This window comes from Rhinolophus sinicus, chromosome 17 (assembly GCF_057876585.1).
Source record: "Rhinolophus sinicus isolate RSI-liver-muscle chromosome 17, RSI-T2T, whole genome shotgun sequence".
Classification (NCBI taxonomy): Eukaryota; Metazoa; Chordata; class Mammalia; order Chiroptera; family Rhinolophidae; genus Rhinolophus; species Rhinolophus sinicus.
Genome location: NC_142517.1, coordinates 48,768,937 through 48,792,217, shown reverse-complemented (window position 1 = coordinate 48,792,217; position 23,281 = coordinate 48,768,937). Strand labels below are relative to the sequence as shown.

General features: G+C 35.0%; 1 protein-coding gene across 4 annotated transcripts in view; it reads right to left on the bottom strand.

The window, feature by feature from the left end:
• The window catches only part of VPS8 (VPS8 subunit of CORVET complex), a 233,582-nt gene that overhangs the window by 176,887 nt on the left and 33,414 nt on the right, over positions 1-23,281 (bottom strand). For all 4 annotated transcript variants that reach the window (XM_019735832.3, XM_074328957.2, XM_074328952.2 and 1 more), the window contains exons 8-15: positions 17,891-18,015; positions 12,348-12,434; positions 9,887-9,954; positions 8,474-8,627; positions 8,315-8,374; positions 6,922-7,029; positions 5,494-5,574; positions 2,923-3,093 (exon numbers count right to left, since the gene is read on the bottom strand). In XM_019735832.3, coding sequence (XP_019591391.3) covers positions 2,923-3,093; positions 5,494-5,574; positions 6,922-7,029; positions 8,315-8,374; positions 8,474-8,627; positions 9,887-9,954; positions 12,348-12,434; positions 17,891-18,015 — 854 coding nt within the window. The remainder of the gene's footprint in view (positions 1-2,922; positions 3,094-5,493; positions 5,575-6,921; positions 7,030-8,314; positions 8,375-8,473; positions 8,628-9,886; positions 9,955-12,347; positions 12,435-17,890; positions 18,016-23,281) is intronic.

The following is a 23,281-nucleotide window of genomic DNA, read 5'->3' as shown; positions in this document are numbered from 1 at the left end:
GATTTGCATTTCCCTAATGATTAATGATGTTACGCATCTTGTTAAGCTTATCGGCCATTGGTGTATCTTCTCTGGAGATTGCTGCAGATTGTTTCTGAAGAGAAATCTGCTCTCATACTTATTGTTGCTCCTCTGCATTTAATGTGTCTTCTTCTCTGGCTGCTTTAATATTTTTCTCTTTACCACTCACTTTGATCAGTCTATATGGTTTTCTTTATTTTATTTGTCCTTGGGTTCATTGAGCTTCTTGAATGTGTCTGTTTATAGTTTTGGAAAGTTTTTGACCATTATTTCTCCTAATTTTTTCTCTCTTCTCCTTCAGAAATTCCAGCTACACATATATTAGGCTATTTAATGCTGTCTACAGGTCACTAACACTATTTTTTTAATTATGTTTTCTCTGTATTTTATTTTAGATTCTACTGCTACACAGGTATCCCTTACTTTTTCAAAGTTCATGACACACTACATCATTTTTACGAAAGACCTACATTAGTACCCATTTTCACTACCAAAAAGAATACATAAAGGATTTTGCTGTTAAAAAAAAAAAGGTAAAAAGTAAAAATAGTGTTCAACATTTGTTTTGTAGCGAGCTATAATAGAGGCGGTGCACACCCCAGTACCGAGAGTGGTCCTTCCAAGTTACTTCCCTGGGAAACACCTCAGCATCTCAGCATCAAGCCGCCATAGCTTTGACCTATGTCTATGAGCATCTGTGGTTTATCTTGATTTATTTTGTGCATCTATTAGCAAGATGTGTCCTAAGGTATCAGAAAAGCCTAAGAGAATTTGGTAAGGGTGTTACACTTAGCATAAAACTGTACGTAGTTAAGCATATTTGGTACGATTTGGTAGGGTTTTTTTTGGATCTGGGAACACTCAAAAATTTTTCCATATAAATTAATGGTAATTCCTTCTTCACTTTTGCCATTTCAGCTTTACAATGGTTTCAAAGGAACACTCTACTTTCGGATAGCAAGGGAAACCTGCATCTTCAAGTTCACTAATGTTTTTCCTACAATATCTACTGTCTGTTGTTAATACCAGTGTATTTTTCATCTCAAGCATTGTAGTTTTTAGTTAGATTTGCATATTTTTAACTATCTTCCATCTTTTTAACTAACATTTCGGACATATGGACTATAATTAAAATAACTGTTATGTCCTTATCTACTAATTCTAACATCTGTTTCAGGTTTAAGTCAGTTTTGATTGATTTTTCTCCTCATTATAAATTGTGTTTTTCCTCTTTGCAATGCCTAGTAATCTCTGATTGGATGGCAGACATTGTGAATTTTACCTTGTGGGGTCGTGGAAATTTCTGTATTCCTATTAACATTCTTGTGCTTTGTTTTGGGAGGAGTTAAGTTAGTTGGAAGCGGTTGGATCCTTTCCGGTCTTGTTTTCAAGATTTGTCAGTGGGGCTCAGAGCAGTGTTTACTCTAATCCTAATTATTCCCCACTACTGAGGCAAGAGCCTCTGAGAACTCTACCCAATGCCCTATGAATCATGAAGTTTTCCGCCTGGCTGGTGTAAACAAGCCAGTGGGAGCACTGGATATAGTTCCTTCTACACCTTTCAAATATTTCTTTCCCTGGCCTTGGGTAGTAGCAGTCTGCTGAATACCCAAGGGGGATCCTTTGTATCGTGCCCTCCTTTCCAGTACTCTGTCCGCTCAGCCCACCTTTGTCTTCCCATAGTCTCAGTTCTGTCTCAACTCATGGAGTCCTCCACGCTCTAAGTGGGTTCTCTCTCCCTGCGCCATAGCCTGGAAACTCTCTCAAGGCTAATGCTATAATCATAGGGCTCACGTCATTTGTTTTCCATGTTGTCAGGGATCACTAGCCTTCATTACATAGTATCCAGTAATTTAAAAACCACTGTTTCTTTTTCTGACTTTTTTTTCCCCAGACAGTAGAGTAAATCCAATTCCCATTATTCTATCTAAACCAAAAGTGCAAGTTTAAAGTCTAACACTATTTTTAATAGTCATTCAGACACAACAAAATATCTAAGTGTGAGACAGTAATTATTCTTACTTTTGTGAATTCTATTGCTTTACCATTTCTTACTCTGGATTTCCTGGTTTCTAAATTCTGAGGCTGGAAGACTCTTTCATATATATTCTATGCTCTGAAGTTCTAATATCTCAGGGAGATTTGAGCAATGTCTACATATCATGTAGCAGACACATTAAATATGACCATCATTACTTTTTTTTTCAAGAAATTACCCAGGGAATCCTCACAATAGTCTAAATTTCCTGCTTAAAGATTACTAGTTTAGGAAACATGAGATGACAATTCAAAGTAATTTAACTGTAAACTATTTGTGTCCATTGCTAAAGGCCATTATCGTCATTGCTTAAAATAGAGTAAACTTGATACAAAGATCAAAACTTTTATGTCTTCCTTTTCTCCAGGCTCCGACATTTCACCTTTCTGCTATTCCTAAAGAATCTTTTCTTTCTCGCAAAGTCATCAGTGCCCACAGCCACCATACCTGTTCAAGCCTCTACCAAACACCCAAATATGTCCAAAGCCTTATAGGCTACCTGTCTCTAGTCATTTATCCCTTAAATCTATCAGACTTATTGCCACTGTATTAGACTTTGTAAAATATTTTGCTTTCACAATTTTTTCTCATACATTTTCAATTTCATTATTTTAGTATAAAAGTTAAAACTCTTTGGTATTAAATTAGTCATATTTCTGGATAGAAAGTAACAGGAATTATTATTATTTCAGTTCACATTCCTGAATACTGACAAATACACCCACATCCACTTCAACCTCATGGCTTTTAAAGAAACACCTCAAGAAATAAAGATAATGCTTCAGAGTTTCTATTTCTAAAACAAAGCAACAACAAAATACCAAGTTCATCAAATCAACACTAAGTTAATGGGTTATGCTTACCAGTGCCTGGCTAACATTTCCTCCGGTGGCTAGTGATTTGAAATGACTGCTATTGTAGACCAACTGGACTTCCGAGATCTCCACTGTTTCCAGTTCCTCTTGAGTTTGCCGATCTATCACATGCAACTTCTCTACACTGTCCAAGAGTACAACTGTGCGTGAGTTTATCCACTGCAATTCAAGCACACAACAAAACAATAATGAGGCCCATCCCATGCCATCATTCAGAACAAGAAGACTGGCTGCTCAATTAAATTACACTGAGGACTTTATCCATTCAATAATTTGATGACGACACAATCACAGCAGGAAGTACTCAGTAAACAGCCCAGAGAACAATAGATGCATAACATAGGATTGAGGTTGACAGTGCTAAAATGACATTCTCATAGTCTAAAAGAAGGTTAACTAAGATCTTTACAATTGCGGTTTAAAAGGTTAAAAACAATTGCACAAACCGCAATTACTTTTGCACCAACCTCATATATTACAGGATTTACTGGCTTTTATAAAATTTTTTAAAAGGTTCATTGGCACAAATGACTTAAGCCAAGTGACAAACTTTGCATTTCTGTTTTTTACTGACATTAATAAAACAAAAGAACAAATTAAATCGCATAAACTTAGATGGTCAAAGGAGGATTGCTAGCATTTAAGTAATACATATTTTAAAATGGAAGCTATTTAAAATATGTATTTCCTTCAAATCCTTCCTAAAAATTATTAGGAGAGTTCCTTGCTCTATTCCTATCTTCTGAATTTTGTTTAATAAGTACTATTATGATTTTGAAAGTAATAACAATTTTAAAAATCTTGTGAAGGGTGCCATTTTGATAAATTTCTTAGGTTATATTTGAGATTTATTTTCAAAATATATTTTTTTGAATCTCAATCCCTTCCAAGAAATAACGTTTTAAAAACTGCTCAATTAGAATTCTAAATTAGATGGAACAAAATGTTTCCCCTGCACTTTATCGCTCTGGTATTCATGTTGGTTTATTTATATGATAGTGCATGTTGTCAGAGGTTATTTGCATAATACCATATCAATGACAACCAAGTTGAAAATGATTCTATTTTCTTTTGACATATGCTAAAGATATACTCTATCACTATACAGTGGCTATTATAAGGGGTTTTGTTTTTCTGGGGCTTTTTTTCCAAAAAAGATTCTCTCTCAGAAAACAGAATTTGGTACTTAAGTTTTTTACAAAGAGCTCCTATAAGGTACTCTCTTGATTACTTTACTTTAGAAAACAAAATACCATTTAAGAAAGACACATTATTTATTAGCCTTATACAACCTCAGTCACTAATAATTTTTGAATGTTTTCAAAGAACACCTGATTCAAACAGTGAGCGAATGACAGAGAATGTTAAGAGTTTAGCAGTCATTCCTGAGATTAATCCCTCACAATTACAAGTATTGACATTATTGTAAACATGCCTTTTAAAGGTAATTTACAGAGCAAGGCAGTTAGTGGTTACATCATGGATAAGCCACAGGACAAATGAAAATACTGACTGTGGTATTGTTAGGAGGAAGGCCCCTTGTGGTTGGGGAAAATTTTTCCGGGTAAAGAATCACAGGCCAATTTTAAAAGTGCTGTATCTCAAACATCTTAAAGCAGAAATGATGATGATGAATTCTAGAAAACTGTGTTTGGTGATTCAACGAAGGGTTCTAGTGATGACAAAGGTATTGGTATCTTATATGCATGAGAAGAGGTGGAACAAAATTATTTTGTGAAATGTGCGTAAGAAAAAGCATTATTTCTAAATCAATAGTCTGTATGTGAGATTAAAAGGCAATGTGCAACTAAATTTTAAATCATATATTATAAAGAAAAGATCTATTTCATCTATATTCCTAAAAATTTGTGTATTATTAAATTGGGGGTAAAAACTTTTTTTAGACTTTTTATTGGAAAAATGAGGCACTGTTATATTTAGGGTTGTCTATATTTATGCACATACAGAATGCTTCACTGGATACCAGCTATTGATTAGTGCTAAAAGCACTAATGATAGAAACCCAAAGATATTATAATTATACTACTGCAGAATTAACACACTATTTGAAAATGAAAAAATTGACACAAAAACAAATGATACTTTTTTTTAATCAAAACGTCACTCAGGACTGAGATGCACGGTAGAAAGAGAACTCTACAAAGTTTTTAGCCACAAGAAAAAACAGGTTACATAAATGCCTGAACCAATCAGGACAAACTCAAAAGGATAAAAATGTGTTTATAAGTAAAGCTGGGCAATGGCCCTGAAAAAACCCATCTAAATTCTTCTGAACACCCCTTTGAGCTAATTAGGACATTAAAGAAAACTTTTGCCAATCCTGCTCAGCAGGACACAAGGCTAAAAGACAACAAAAATAATGTGGCATCGCACCAAACTCAGACTGTATTCAATATACGCATGACTTCACTTTTCTCCGTATTTTACATAATCCTAAAGGTCACGGTTCATGGCAGAAATCCTGGTAGCTTTAATACACCATGGACTCAAAACAATGAAGTGAAATAAATGGGGATACATATTCTGAATAATACTCACTGTAAAGTTGATGAGGTCATAGTACAGGTGAAGATGCTTTTGCTTAGTAACATGTATTGCTCCAGATTCATCTCTCTTAACCTGATGATGAAATAAAAACAACCTAAATATCAGCTAGTATTTGAGGGCCTTTTTTAGATACGTAATTATACTCCACCTAGAAAATGATTTGCATTCACAGTATGGATAAGCCAAAAATACCGATAATGAAAGAAACTACTACACAAATGACGGAGAGTATCACACCATGATTTGTATCAAAATCCAAGGTATATATCTGTTCAGCGGTCTTGTTGTCAGTATTAGCAAATGCTGTAATGTAATATTAACTCTGTCATAATTCAGAACAACCTACCTCCATCACATCCATGACTACAGTTAGGTAGAGTTAAAGCATAAAATGGGATTGGTGACATGGTGTGAAAAAGTTCATCAAAAGAAAAAAAAAAAATAACTGTTACAATGACAAAAATTAGACTTTTCTGGTGTATAATACTATTATACAACAAAAAATTGTTGTATAATAGTTCGAACAACAAAACATTTCCCCAAAGAACCTCAAACGTCAATATTTGATTTATATATGTGTACACATACACTCTATAACCTTCAATCATCCTTATAATTTGCTTTCTCCACCTCTGCTCCAAAGTGACAGAGCACTGAAGAAGAGAGACAGCACAACGTACACCTGACCTCCCAGAAATTCAGGACCTCCAATTCAGTGAGTTTTGTTTTACACTCCCCATAGTAGTGTTCCAGATGTCTTCTTTTCCCTTTAAGTCCCAATTCCTCTTCTAGTCTCATCACCTGCAGTCCTGACCTTACCAGATAACCTTAACAAACAACCGACACCACTTGATGTGGGCCCTTCGTGTACTCCCATTTTCACTTCCCTAAGTTGCTTCCCATGTAAGAAAGGGAGATCTGGCAAAAGCAGCATGAGATCTAGAGCCATGGGCTTAAGTTCCACTATTACAGCTATGTGAGCAAGAGCAAATCACGTATTCTTTCTCAGTTTCCTCATTTGGAGAGTGAAAATAAGACAGCACCGAATTGTTCCATATCTTTCATATGTTGAAAATATTTCATGAGTGATCAATGCCAACATTAGGCAGATAGGTAAGCCATTAACACAGACATATGTACATTCATATATTTAAACATACACATACACCATTCATTATTTGTTAGCCAAAGGAGATGGAACTGAGAAATACACCATGAAAGGGCATGGAGCGGAGGGTGATCAGTTGTTTTCCACGTTAACCATTAAAGCCTTAAATAAAAATTAAATAGGTCACTCTCTCACCAAAGAATCATGATAGCATATTTCTTTGACACAGTATTAAATTACTGGTGAATGAGAAAAAGATAATCTTATGATAAAGGCCTTTATAACAGGTCTAGCATCATACTATGACTTACCAAAAGGAAATGAACAACATCTCCTCTGCAGAAGGCAAGCATGGGGTTCACGTAATTATGCGCGGCCACAAAGTGCCAGGCCAGCAATGGCACACTGGAAGGATCCATCTAAGGGAGGAGAAGGCCCCCCCCAAAATTAAAAATTACAGTCATTACAGTTAACAAACAGAAGGACAAAGAAACAACTCTGATTAAAAATAGCATCTGACTAGTATTACTTGACAAAACTTCCAGTTTCTCCTTAAAATAGCCTAAGCAGCAGGGACCGACTGGCCAGTGTCACGAGCGAACTTTCTGAGTGAATGGTAATGTTCTATATCTGGGGAGAGGTTTGGGTCACAAAAGTATATACATCTGTCAAAGTTCAGCAAGTGTACATTCAAGATCTGTGCACTTCATTGTATGTAAATTTTACACCAAAGGAAAATCTTAAATAACTATTGAACTCTTGCTAATCATATGAATGGTAAATATTTAGGGGAAACAGCACTGATTTCTGCAATTTACTTGGAAATATACACACACAAAAAAACACAATATGATGGGTGGATAGAGAGATGGACAGATATATAATAAAGAAAGTACAGTGAAATGTTAATGGTAGAATTTAAGTGTTATTGTTAGGTATAGAGATGTTTAATGTAAAAGTCTTTCAACCTCTCTATTTGTTTGAAAATGTTCATAACGAAATGTTGGAAAAAGTACCAATAAAAACATATAAAAAGATGCAATCACATACCATCACGATAAACTTCAATTAGCCAATGAAGCTAACCTAAGAAACATTAATGGCAATCTAAGTCAGCTTTGCCGGGCTTCCCCTGGGGCCCAGAGGTACACAGAGTACCAACAAGCAAAGAGAAGAGTGATCTCTCCCCGTATAGGGGCTGCTGTCTGAACTAGCCTTAGTTCTGTACCATCATTCTCCATCCCATCCCATCAATACTTCTCCCCATATATACACTGGAAGACCACAACTCTATGAAAATGGCCAAGCAGGAAAGAAAGGGGACACTGGGCTGTGCATAAATACATTCAAGGAAGTATCGGCCTCAAAGTAAAATACCAGAGGCAGGAACCAAATACCAGTGGTACCCCCAAACTAAATACCAGTAGCAATTAATGCTGGATATTATGGTGGGGTGTTCAGCATCTCAGCAGAAGCTGTTTATAAGAGAAAAACTTAGAGCAATAAAGGTGGACAAGTACGGACACTGCTCTCGTCACCATCGGATGCTGCTTTGGTCACATCAAGTCCAGACAATGATCTTTGGAGCACAGACTTCATGCTGCCTAGTTTTCTGACAATCACACAGAATTCACCACTTACAAGTCCTTTTTCCCAACCTCCTGACATGGTCTTTTTGCCAATAAAATGGAGAGGCTTACTCACCCGTCCATAGGGAAAAGTCATCCACACTTTCAAGGATGGTTTCAATCCAATGACCAGTATCTTTAGGACAAAAAAATATTTTGAATACTCTGTCATTTCAAATGTTTTGGTATTCAAAGCCTCTAAACCTTCTGCGTTTCATCTCCTACACGCACCTACCTTGGTTAGAGAAGCCATGGCCAGTAAGGAAAACTGTGTGATGGGATGCTCTTTCAAGTCAGGCTTAGAATGCAGAGGCTCAATACAGCACACTTCACCCTTGGAACCACTGAACAGGCATCTAGACTCACAGGTTCTCACTCCCATCACTCTCCTGAAAAGGAACAAAAGAATTCAGAATCAATTCGTAATGACCCAATAGCTTACCCACAATAGCCTCCTAACTCCTCTTGCCCCACAGCAATCCAAATCCACATGACATCAGCATGACCTTTTTAATGGATAGGTCAGATTTATTATTCTTCTAAAAACACTGCAATGGCGTGCCACTGTACATAAACTAAAATCCACATGTCTCACCATGTTTTAAATGGCCCTATATGATCTGCCTCTGGCCCTGCCCCCCTTCTCCCACTGCTGTTGTTCCTGAAAAAGTCTCCATCCAGCCACTCCTGCCTTCCTTCCGTTGCCCCAGCAGGCCACGTCTGTGCCCGCTTCAAAGCCTTTGTGCTCGAATGTCCCTCCGCCTGGAACATTCCTTCCAGATCTTTGTATTTGTTAGTCACGTTACCATTCAGCTTGTTCCTCAAATGTCACTTTCTGAGAGGGGTCTCCCCAAATTATCCTTAAGTGCACTCCAGCACACTGATCTATCTTGTTTTCTTCACAGTACTCATAACTATTGAAATTATTTCATTTGTGTGTTGGTTTATTGTCTCTCCCGATTCCCACCCCAACAAGAATGTAAGTTCTAGCAGAATAGCAACCTTGTCTGGTTTACAGACGTAACTCTGGTCCTAAAACAATGCCTACTCATAGGACATGCTCAATAAACACTAGCTGAATAAATAGTCTTTTTAAAGCAATTACTCTGGGCTCAGCACTGTTAGAAGGCATAAGAAATACAAGAAACAAACATAGCCCTTACTTTAAAGAACTTATGGAAACATCATACACATTGAATTTTATGTTCTACTTTTTTTTCTAACTCAGCTTTATAAGTGTTCTTCCAAGTATCAAGACAGTTTTTGCTCTTAGTTAGAGAGTACGTGAGGCAATTCCAAGGCAATAAAAACCTTTCTACACCTGGCCATTAGAGTTTTATAATCAACTGGGCCTGGGGCATAAACCAAAATTAGTGAAATACTCCAGAATGGTTCCCAAGCCTGACAGCGCATATGAATCCCCTGAGAAGTAGGAGTTTAGAATCCCGACTCTGACCTACTTCGATAGAATTATGGGGGACCAGGCCTGGAACTATGTATGTGCTATAAGCCTCCCCAGGTAATTGTAATACAGAACCATAACCTATTTTCAATCACATAGATTTTCCAGACCTCTTCATGCTCAACTTCAAGTCATTAACCAGAGCTAGTCTTTTCATTTGTCAACAAATGTCCATTAGTCTCTTACTTAAATGTCAATTCAAAAACAGAGCCTCCGCTGTCGTTACAAATTGCAAGAGTTGGATCATCTGTAAACTAAACAGAGAAAGAATTTATTTTCTTGTAGATTTTCAAACAACCAGTCAAATGTTGAAAGTAAGGAAAAAAATTATAAATTTTTTAAAATCTAAAACAAACACATTTAATTTGAAATCATTTCAGCTAGATTTAACTCATCACTCTAAACACACAAACCTACCCATATTCAGAACAAAAGTGGCTCAATTAGCTTTAAAAAACTGGGGCTTTAAGAAAGCAAAACCACCAGGATAAAAGAAAAATACAAACTATGACTCATAAGAGCCCTAAAGTTCTCTACTTGGGTTCTTACATTAACTTTTTCTAATTTGCTATTAAAGTGAATAGAATACTTTGGATATATTTGCAGTTGCCTAGTTTTCAAAAATAAAGACACAATAAAAGATATGTGGTATCTTGGAGGAATAAACCTGCCCGAATATGTTTTCTGAATAACTGAAAAGTTAATCCACTATACTTAAAATACTTTAACTTTTTATGTAATTCTTCCTAAAATGTGCTGCCTCCTTGATCTTTTTCAACTGAATATACTTCAGTTATTATTATGTACCCCTCTGGAAAACTCAAAATAATAATGTTCACAATGACAGATTGTCCTAAGGGCTTATGAGGTATAGTCAATGTGGATATTGAAAGACACGAAACTGAGTAACTTAACTTGTATCACTGACAGTGACTCGTCTCCCTAACCCCAACGGTTGGTGAACCATCCTAAATGGCCTGGCTTTGTGCTCTTCATCAGGGGTAACTGAGGTATAGGAGGCTTCTGTAAAATGATTCTTCCTCAGCCCCACACACAGGCACAGTACAGAAGTCCCACACCTTTGCTCTCAAAGCCCCGCTGAGCAGTTGCCAAAGTGGGAGGCATACATCTCAGAGTGCAGGAAAAATAACAGGACTCATATTTTTATTTATTAATTTTCTACTTCTTATGTATATGCTTTACAATGTACTTAAATATTAGGACAGTAGTATATTTATATAATTTTTAAACATGTATGTATATACGTATGTGTAAATGTATATATGAAGAATGCAAGCCCAAACTGTTACCGATGGGCGGTAGGGTTAAGCTTGGAGAACAACGAGGAGGAGGACTGAAGTGCAAGGGGCTGCTGTCAATCCAAGACCTCAGAAGTAGTCAATCCCGTATCCTTCTTGCTGCGCCTTTCTCCAGGGTCACAGTGTCTGGACGCACCCCCTGGATCACCATTCCCAAGCAACACAATGATATTACTACCACGCTTTTAACCTCCACGGCGCTCTTCTCTTTTCTCTCTGCCTTTTCGCTTCTATTTCCTATTGTTTCTCCCAAAGATGATGCTTTTCCTGCAAATGGACTGGCCTTTCATAAACACCACCAACTCGTTATTATTGAGCAGCTACTATGCATAACACACAAAAATAAATAAGAAACAGATTCTGGTTTCAAAGATCTTAATCTATTAAAGGAGATAAAACATAAACACAACTAATTATATTAGAAGTTGGCACATATCATATGAAAAGAGGTCAAGATAAACTGCCATGATGTTCAGAAAAAGAAGAAATTCTCTCTAGTTTTACTTGTCTTGGTTGTTTTCATTGTTGCTAAACGCTTCAATGCTGCTTTGTCAAAAGACTTTTATGTAACTAACCTAGATACAGACACACAAACTCCAGATGCTTGCAGACTTTAAAAAGCATATGTATGGGTAAGAGGGGCCTGCACCGCTAAGCAACCAAATGTGTACATGATTAAAATCTAGAAAATCTAATTTTAGACTTCCCTAGTTATAGTCCTTTACCTTTTATGCTTCTGAACATGAGCTTAACAGCATACAAAAACCAAGGTTCACATTGTATTTATAAATAAAATCTAAGTTGGTTTATTTTTTTCAGGCCTGTAAGGAGAAAGCCAAGACTCAAATCTTAATGTCTTTCCTCTAGAGGCCTGAAAGAAAATAAACCAACAGATTCATTTCTAAACATAATGCAAACCTTGGTTCTTTCACATTGGTGCCTTGAACCTCAGGTAACTCCCAGGAAAGTATGACCAAGCACACAATCTCAGCAATAAAATCTTGGTAGACTAAACAAAAGGTTAAAAAAAAAAAAAAACACTTTAAAATCTTCACATGAGTTTCATGCCTATCTTTGCTATCAACCTCTCATCTAGGATCATGTCAATTTACTCTTTTTTGCTGCTGTATCTATCAGACTTCAATACAACTTGCAGCTGAATGTTACCGTGCTACTCCATCTCTATTGTTCACTTAGGAAAATGTTTTGTTGGGCTCGTCAAATAAAAGACAATTCATTTTCAATGATTCTGTTTAGAACAAAATTTACTTAAAAATGGATACGTAGACATAATAAAAATTAGTAGAAAAAGAAAACAAAGATGTTACCTTAATATGCAATATTGCTGTTCCTGGAGGATGAGCATCTGTTATTGATCTTAGAAGTTTTCCACTGGCCAAATCCCACATAGTGATCTATAAGACAACTAAATGCTTTAGAAAACAAATTTATTGCTCTTTTTTGGGCTTAAGTATCCTACCTTCTGGCTGAAAAAACCTATTGCTGGTCTATAAACATTGCAGGCAAAGAACTATAAAGTTAAAACATAACTAAAGGCTGCAGGTCCATTAAAGCATGGGGCTTTCATTCCATCTTCATCTACCCCTCATCCTGCCCAATCTGCTTTTCTCTTTAGATTTGAAATGTTTTTATACTGATAGGTAAAATAAATTTCTTTAATGAGTCCACTTCTTTAGCGCTGATAAAAATTATAGGAAAGCCTTACTACCAAACTAACTAGTGATGTATAATGCACAAGATGAGAAAAACGCCCAAGGGGACATCTCCAGATTGCCTGGTCTGGAGGCCTGCAGGGTTTACAATTGCTGTCCCAAAGGACTGTATATATTTGCATTCTTTAAAGCTACTGCTGGAGGGTCTGGTTTCCAATCAGCCTGAAACTGGGTGCTAACTGAGATCCCTCCCTTTGTAACACTGACAGATCTTGGCAAACCCTCAAAAACTGGCCCCTAATAAGAATAAATCAGACTGTGCAGACAATCACAAAGGTTCAAGAGGCAACCAAGAACTAGGGCAAGATTGACTACAATATATATATTATCTGTGAACATCACAGTAAACACAAAGCAAAAAGCTACAGTAGACACACAAAATATAATGAGAAAGCAATCTAAGCATAACAGTAAAGTCATCAAACCACAAGGAAAACAAGCAAGAAAAGAAGGAACAAAAAGAACAACAAAACAGCCAGGAAAACAATCAACAAAATGATAATAAGTACACAGCTATCAATAATTACTTTAAATGAAAGTGGAATAAATTCTCCAAACAAAAGATATAGAAGTAGCTGAATGGATTAAAACCCATCTATATGTTGAATACAAGAGACTCACTTCAGCTATCAGGACACACACAGAATGAAAGTGAAGGGAATAGAAAAAGATGTTTCATGCAAATGAAAACCAAAAGAAAGCTGGGGTAACTACACTTTTATCAGACAAAACAGTCTGTAATAAAAGACAAAGATGGGTATTACGTAATGATAAAGGGTTCAATCCAACAAAATAAACATTTGTAAATATTTATGAACCCAACATAGGAGCACCTAAATGCCAGGGGTGCCAAAAACATGTATACAAGTGGACACTTTGGTCAGCGCTGCTCAAGCAGTAGTTCGCCATAATCAGAAGTGTCTGGACGCTGATGGTAACCTTTTTGAGCACTTCTTGCAATTGCAGACGTCAAACGTGACTTGTATTCATCTTTTGTTATCAGTATATAGTGAGTATTACCATTTTAATAGTTTTTTCCTTAATTAAAATGTGCATACATTTCTTTAGCACCCTCTGTATATAAAAATAAATTTTAACAGACCTAAAGGGAGAAATTGACAGCAATATAATAGTAGGGGACTTTAATAGCCCACTTACATCAATGGATAGATCATGAGACAGAAAAAATAAGGAAACTTATTTTTTGGCTATTCAGGGCCTTAAATGGCCCTTAAATGACACATTAGAACAGATATACTTAATAGATACACAAAAAACAGTCTATAAAAAGCAGAATACACATTCACCCCAATACACATGGAACATTCTCCAGGATAAATCATGTGTTAGGTCACAAAACAGTTGTCAATAAATATAAGAAGACTGAAGTCATATCAAGCATCTATTCCTACCACAATGGTGTAAAACTAGAAAGCAAAAAACTGAAAAAAATCGTAAATATGTGAAGAATGAACAACATGTTAATGAATAACCAACTGGTCAATGAAGAAATCAAAGGAGAAATGGAAAAAATACCTTGTAACAAATGAAAATGGTACAACATACCAAAATCTAAGGGATGCAACAAAAGCTATTCTAAGAAGGAATTTCACAGCAATACATGCCTATCTCAAGAAACAAAACAAAAATCTCAAATAAACAATGTAACTTTACATCGAAAGGAACTGGAAAAGAGGAAAAGACAAAGCCCCAAGTTAGTAGGAGGAAGGAAATAATAAAGATCAAGCAGAAATAAGTAAAATAGAGACTAAAAAGACAACAGAAAAGATAATGAAACTAAGAGCTACTTCTTTGAAAAGATAAACAAAATTGACCAATGTTTAGCTAGAAAAAAAGAGAGAGGGTTCAGATAAAAAAAATCAGAAATGAATGAAGTTACAACTGATACCACAGAAATACAAAGGATAATAAGAGATCCTTGAATTACTATGAATAATTAAATACCAACAAATTGGACCACCGAGGAAAACTGGATGAATTCCTAGAAACATATAATCTTCCAAGACTAAATCATGAAGAAATAGAAAATCTGAATAGACCAATACTAGTAGGGAGATTGAATCAATAGTCAAAAACTTCACAACAAACAAAATTCCAGGATAAGACGGCCTCACTGGTGAATTCTACCAAACATTTAAAGAAGATTTAATACCTATCCTTTTTGAACTCTTTGATAAAACTGAAGAGGAGGTAACATTTCCAAACTCATTTTATGAGGCCAGCATTATCCTGATACCAAAAGCAGACAAGAACACCAAAAAAAACCCCAGAAAATTACAGGCCAATGTCACTGATGAACATAGATGCAAAAATCCTCTACAAAATGTTAAACAGACCAATTGAACAAAACATTAAAAGGGTCACACAAGTAGGATCCATTCCAGGGATCCAAGGATCAACATGATCCAATACATTTAAAAAATAAAGAACAAAAATCATATGATCATCTCAATAAACACAGAAAAGCATTTAACAAAATTCAACATCCATTTATGATAAAGACTCTCAATAAAGTGGGTAGAGAGGCAGCATACCTCAACAGAATAAAGGCTATATATGACTAACTTCATACTCAACAGTGAAAAGCTGAAAGCTTTTCCTCTAAGATCAGGAACAAGACAAGCATAACCACTCTTGCCACTTTTATTCAACGTAGTATTGGAAGTCCTAGCCAGAGCAATTAGGCAAAAAAATAAAAGGCATCCAAATTGGAAAGGGAGAAGTAAAACTGTCATTATTCGTGGACAATATATTTATATATACAGAAAACACTAAACATTCCACAAAAAACTAGTAGAATAAACAAATTCAGTAAAGTTGCAGGGTACAAAATCAATATATAAAAATTTGTTGTGTTTCTATACACTAACAATGAACTATTAAGGAAGAAAAATTAAGAAAGCAATCCTATTTACAATTGCAAAAATAAAACACTTAGGATTAAATTTAACCAAGGAGCTGAAAAGACCTGTACATTAAAAACTATAAGACACTGATGAAAGACATTGAAGACAATGCAAATAAATGGAAAGATATTCTGAGCTTACAGATTAGAAGAATTAATATTGTTAAAATGTCCATATTACCGAAAGCAGTCTACAGATTCAGTGTAATTCCTATCAACATTCCAATGGCATTTCTCAAGGAAATAGAACAAACAATCCTAAGATTTGCATGGAACCATAAAAGACCCGAACAGCCAAAACAATCTTGAGAAAAAAGAACAAAGTTGAAAGCATCATACGCCCCGATTTCAAACTATATTACAAAGCTACAGTAATCAAAACTTATGGTACTGGCATAAAAACTGACACATAAATCAATGGAACAAAACAGAGAGGCCAGAAATAGGCCCACAGATATATGGTCAATTAATTTATGACACAGGAGCCAAGAATATACAATGGAGAAAGGACAGGCTCTTCAATAAATTGTGTTGGGAAAACTGGACAGCCACAGGCAAAAAGAATGAAACTGGACCAGTATCTTACACCATACAAAAAAGTTAACTCAAAATGGATTAGACTTGAACAAAAAATTGAAACCGTAAGTCTCCTGGAAGAAAACATAGGCAGTAAGCTCCCTGACTTGGGTTTTGGCAATACATTTTTGAATCTGACTCCAAAAGCAAAAATAAAAAAGTGGGATTACATCAACAAAATGAAAAGACAACATACTGAATAGGACAAAATATTTGCAAATCCTATATCTGAGAATGGGTTAATATCCAAAATATATGAAGAACTCATACTACTCAACAGTAAGAAAAATAAAATAAAAATAAGATTAAAAAATAAGCGGAAGATCTGAATAGCTATTTTTCCAAAGAAAACATACAAATGGCCAACAGGCAAATGAAAAGATGCTCAATGTCACTAATCATCAGGGAAATGCAAATCAAAACCACAATGAAGATAGCCCCTCACACACGTTATTATAGAATGGCTATGATCAAAAGACAAGTAATAACAAATGTTGGCAAGGATGTGGAGAAACAGAACCCTCGTGCACTGTTGGTGGGAATGTAAATTGGTGCAGCCACTATGGTAAAAATATGAATATTATGGAGGTTTCTCAAAAAATTAAAAATAGAACTACTATGTGATTCAGCAATTCCACTTCTGGGAATTTATTCCAAGAAAATGAAAACACTAACTCAAAAAGATATCTGCACCCCCATGTTCATTATAGTATTATTTATAATAGCTAAAATATGGAAAAAACCTAAGTGTCCTTCAGTGGATGAATGGATAAAGAAGATGTGAGATGATAGATAGATATAGATATGTATGTATGTATGTATATATATATGTATATATATATATATATATATATACATATATATATATATATATATATATATACATATATCACACATACACACAATGGACTACTACTACTAAACCATAAAAAAAAAAAGAAAAAGAAAATTTTGCCATTTGTAACATGGATGATACTTGAGGGTATTTATGCTAAGTAAATCAGACCAATACCATATGATTTCACTTATGTGTACAATCTAAAAAACAAAACAAATGAACAAACAAAACAAAACTCATAGATACAGAGAAGAGATTGGTGGTTGTCAGAGGGGAGGGGGCTTGAGGGTTGGGTGAAATGGGTGAAGGTGGTCAAAAGGTGCAAATTTCCAGTTATAAAATATAGAAGTCCTGGGGATGTAATGTACAGATGATGACTCAAGTCAATCATACTGTATTGCATGTTTGAAAGTTGCTAAGAGAGTCAATCTTAAAATTTCTCATCACAAGAAAAAATATTATGCAATTTTGTATGGTGACAGGTGGTAAATAGACTTATTGTGGTGCTATTTCGCAGTATATACAAATATTAAATCACTATGTTGCACACCTGAAACTAATATAATGTTGTATATGAATTATACCTCAATTTTTTTTTAAATGTCATACTCTGGCTCAATCAATAACAATTATTTAAAAATTTGAACAAAAGTCAGACTGAACAATCTCAGGTTATCTCTAAAGACATGTCACTTTATAACACGCATTTTGGTCTTCAAGATAATAGATCTAGAGATACCAGTTTTTCTAAAATTGATTTTAATATTATCTTATGGATAAAATAAAGTCCCCATTTACCTGTCCTTTAGCAAAGCCACAGAGAAGTCTTGAGCAGTCGGTGTTAATACTGAGGGCGGAGATGGCTCCATACTGGCCTCCAACACTAGTGCTACCCAGGCAGAGTCGCAGAGCTTGATTCTGATCTAAAGAAAGTAGTTTGTCGAATCAAGTGAAAGAAAAGGAAGGAGTAAATATATAGACTTTTTTTTCAAAAACTTGGGAGGTAGCAGGAATCAGAAGAATCAATGATGAAGTCACATTCATTTTAAAATATATGTATTAAGCACCTACTAGAGGCTGGGCACTGAATTACAATGCAGAAAAAAAAACAATAGGTACAAGGAAGCATAATATAAAATTTTCTAATGATAAGTGAAAAAAATCCATAAGAAATCTGTATCTCCTTGAATAAACCATCTTTTATCTCTCTCATTCTGGTACTGTATTTCTTGCTATCTTTAGGATACAAAGTTACAGGAAATACCATCTTTTAAAGTACCTTTAAAACTTCCAAAATCAAAATGTATTAATTTAGAATTTGATTGAAATTTACATTTATATTATTCATGACGAAAATGTTTACTAGGCAAATTAACAGAACAAATACAATTAAACATTTAAACTACTTAAGAAAATTATTTCAAGCATCAACACTTGATATGCAAAAAGCAAATAATTCAACTCTCTCCTAGATTAAATTATTTAAGGGCAAGGATCTTGTTTTAATCACCTTTGATTTCTCCAGGAGGCACTCAATTATTTATTAAACTTTATTATCTAATAATTAAAAGAAATTCCTCTAGGGCTTCCCCTAAGCAATGCTTATTTTGTATAGCATTCATTATCGGATCCACTTGAAAACAATGAAATAAAAAATTTATAAGAAGGCATGCCTCCAAAATTTAACTGTTTAGGGGGAAAAATAAATAAACCCACCATAGTGCACCAATCTGGAGTTCTCTAAACTGACCGGTAATTGTTTGCGCCTCCCTTACCTATTGTTAAAAACAGGACAACAGATCCAAAATGGAGTCACTTCCGCTAAGTCCCATATCACCAAACTGAGACTTGATACTTAACTTCATTACGGTTTTGGCCTCTCCCAGGAATGGAACCTTAAACCAGTCAATCAGGAGTTGCCTGGTCAGTAGACAATTAGTTAGGTAACCTGCCTGATGACCCGTCATCCCCTAAAGGGAATGTCAGCTTTCAGCTAGTGTTAACTTTCTTGTCCCATTCCCTTTTGCCTATAAAAGTTTTTCATTCTGCATAGCTTCTCCGAACTCCTTCCTATCTGCTAGATGGGATGCTGCCTGAGGCATGAAATCATTGAATAAAGCCAATAAGATCTTTAAAATTTACTCAGCTGAATTTTGTTTTGTTAACACTATCTACATACTACTTTTTGGAGATAAATATGTCTTTCTTCCACTATTACCTAAGACATCTCTAAGGTCCCCTAGCATGGTAGCTTACACTCAGAGCCAGCTGACAATCATCTGAATAGCTTCCGCATTTGCAAATCTTCCTTCTCTAAGAGTAAACCTAGTTATCAGCAAGAGCCTAAAAACATTCATTCTCAGGTCTAGGGAATAATATTATGTAAATCCTCAAATAGTAATCTCCACCTCCCCAAGGAATTCTGACACAAGTGATAGCTGTACGGTATCTGGCACACAGAAAATACTCGACACTCACTGAAATCATTTTACATTTTAGCTTCCAAGATGAACAGTCATACAGCAGTAAAATTCATAAATACACAAGGTCTGATGTATTTAAAAAGCAATTATCTTTGTTCATATCTAGCATTATTATTACAGATTTTTTCCTTTTTTCTTATTTACACACTTTTTCCTCCTTCCCCCCGTTTAATTCAAATTATTAAAATTTCCTTTGTTCTATTTTTCTGACTCTAAATATGATATCACATTTTATTTTGCTTTACTGAAACTGCCTGCAAAAAATGGTGTTTCCCATGATCCTTATTTTGTCAGGGATGCCTTATGCCGTTAGCGGATTATCCATGTACGTACCTTATTTTGCAAACTGTCAAGATACAATGGTTGGGCAACAGTGTTCTACAAGCATACATAGCACTACTGAGGGGCATGCGTGTAGGCAGTGGATGGACTGAAACAGGACAATGGCAGGAGTTCCATACCAGCCGCACAAAGAAGGCTCAAGTCTGGGCTGCCTGCCTTCCAGGGACAGAATAATGTCTGAACGGTGCCCTGCTGTGATCTTTTGTAATTCCTGCTTTGAGATCCAAACTTTACACAGTTCTGAGCTGTTACTTAGAGAGACAATCACTACTGCTTTCCGATTGAACAAAGTTCATACTTTAGACTAAGTATTCTTATCACTCAGGAAAAGTAAGAATAAGAGAATTAAAGATTATGACAAAATAGAGAATAAGGGTACCATTAAGAAAAGGAAAGAGAAAAGGAAAAATACATATCTAACTTCTAGATTAAAAACAAACATGACTCTGCTTTCCTGACTGTGGGTCCCATATACTAAAAATTAGCTAAGACAAGGAACCAAACTATCAACGCTGGTCATTCCTGAAACACGTATTAAATTTACATCCCACAAGACAGTGTTAATGAAAATACTCTCAGCTTTTTTCTTGAGTTTTACAATGTATTTACTATTTTCATAATATCCCTTTATAGCATGGCTACGAGGTGATGCACAGTGTATAATCTATTTTAACTCCAAAAGATATTTATCAATTCTTATTGCTGTCTTTATACATTCTATTTTCATGATGCCATATTAACAAACTTGCTATTATGCAATATAGAATAAATTCAGAAAAGGTAGATTTCTATAGAAAAAATAAAGCAGAGTCTTACTGGAGAGGTTTCTTTGCTAGAGTAACTAAACATTCTGTATTCCAGGTAATTCGGGACAATTCTGGGGAAAGGTACTCGATGAAAATAAAAATAAAATGTCTTCCAAACACTTAAGTTCCACAGTTATATGGACAGGACAAAAGAACATGGACAGAAGCAAGAAAGGTGAAAATCAGAGCTCTCTCCACATTCTCCTCCTCAGAGGGGGCTCTTGATCTCATTAATTTAAAAGGAAAAATTATATTCTCCCCCTACTCTCTGAAGTTTCCTTTGTCTATTGTTGGGAAAAAGGGATTAAATTAGTAGTACAGTAGTACATTTACAAAGTCACACATATCACATTTGGTTGACATTGTCAGCTTAGTTGTTTTTTTTTTTTTAATTGGAGTGGGTCCTTATAAAGCAAATGAATCTGGGCAAGAAATACTAACAAATGAGACCATCATTTTTCCTATAAACTTCACAGAATTGACATACCGCTTAAGTAAGAAAATGCCTATAAAAATTTGAAAACTACAAAATGGTACAAATGCAAGAGATTAACAACAATAAATAGTTCACCAATTAATTAAGTCGAAAGCCAGATCTCACAAAAAGCACATCTATTTGACACAGCAATGGATTATACCTATTTCTTTTACTAGTGTATTTTTCAAAGTACACTTTGCTTAGGATAGATCTCTTCAGCATATTCTGGGCTTAAGAGTAATGTTCTGAATAGCAATCAAAAATCACAAATAAGACAGAGAGTCTATAATAGCTATAAAATCTGAATTTGACCATATTTCAAGAATTTTTCTCTTACCATATACCAAAATTAACCCAATCTTCTATTTCTTCATCCTAATTTGTTTTAACTAGTTCTTAAAGACCATCAAAGTAGGAAATACCTAGATCCTAGAAGGAGTCAAATTTAATTCTGTGTGTAGAGCTCTACTTTTATTGCTAATAGTCACCATTCTTCAATATTGCTCTTTTCTTACACTTTGAGCATACACAATACCCTCTAAGACCAAAGGAGAAGCAGAGATATTAAGAAATATTTTTGTATGGTCATAAAATAACAAAAACTCTTCTACCTCATTTCCATATAACCAACACACAGAATGAAAGTTCTCATTCCCTGTGTAAAGTTTACTGCCTGAAGCCCAGGACACATTGAATCCCCATGGCTAACTGGCTATTTTCCAGAATGCTGATGCTTACAAAGAATCAGTTTGTGTTCATTCCCAAACCTGTTCATGCCACTGTAATATCGTTGTACTTTAAAAACCTAATTAACAATACATGAACTGATGAAATAGAGTGAAAAAGAAAGGGCTGTTGTTTCTATGAAAACTAAATGAATGCTTTAGAAAAACTTGGTAAAGATCAAGTGCTTTGAAAAAAATTCATGAAATAAGGGTTGGACAAGACAACTGTGGAAGACCAAAGAAAATTTTGTGAAAATCTAGTATTTTGCACTCCTTGATTAATTCACAGGTGCTTAAGGTTTTATGTCTATTTTTAAAAATTAAAAGTATAAATTTTACATTACCCATTATCGATGTAGTTAATGCCAAAAAAGATGCCCCAGACCTCTAACTGGCAGATACAAACTCAAAGTAAAGGCTTTGGATTATATCAAAAGATTAAGGGGAACATGAATATTTATATGTTTTCAATTAAAACACTGAAAGTATGCATAAATGTATCATTTTTAACAATTCCCTGCTTTACCCCATCTTTCAGTTAGCTGGTTTTCTTCGATAAGCTTTTCATAAGAGGGCACTAATTGACAGCATTCTCTTTCAACATTAAAAAAGGTCAAAAGAAAGAGTCACTCATGCAAACCAAATTACTATACCTTTTCCTTTGAATCCATGGAGAAAAGATTAAAAGAGAGAAAAGCAAGAAATCAGTTCACAAGTTCAAAGAAAAGACAGGTGAAATTTCAAGAGTTTAAGTGACAAACTTTATCTGTAGTAATGATACTAAATGTGATTAAGGGATGTCTAGCGTTTACAATTATATTTAGGTATTGGTTATGGGAAAAGAGGAAAGGCATAATATTCAAGTTACATCACAGTAAGTAAATCCAAGTCCATTAAGTTTGATAGAAACAAAAACAATTTCAAAAAGATAATCTACTAAAGTATGCTAACAACCCAAAAAATGGAAAAACTAAGGGCCTTGGGATAGGGAAACATCTTAATTAAGATTTGAATTTTTGAGATCCTATATATAGATAAGAACCAAGGCACACAATAAATATCACATATCTATAATTCCGTAAAAATAGGCAACATACATCAACCTTTATGAAGCTTATAATGATTACTATTTTAATGACCCAGGTCTCCATTCCAAAGGGGAATCTACTGATGATACTTAAACAAGTGCAGTTCTTCCCTCTACACTTTTCCCTATGATCAATGAAGATGTTTAAAAGAGATCAGATTTAACCCAGATCTCTAATCTAGACACTTCATAGTATTATTACTCTGCCATTTGTAACTGGCTTTCAAGTAAATTTCAGTTCATTTGTTAAAACTCATTGTCCAAATAT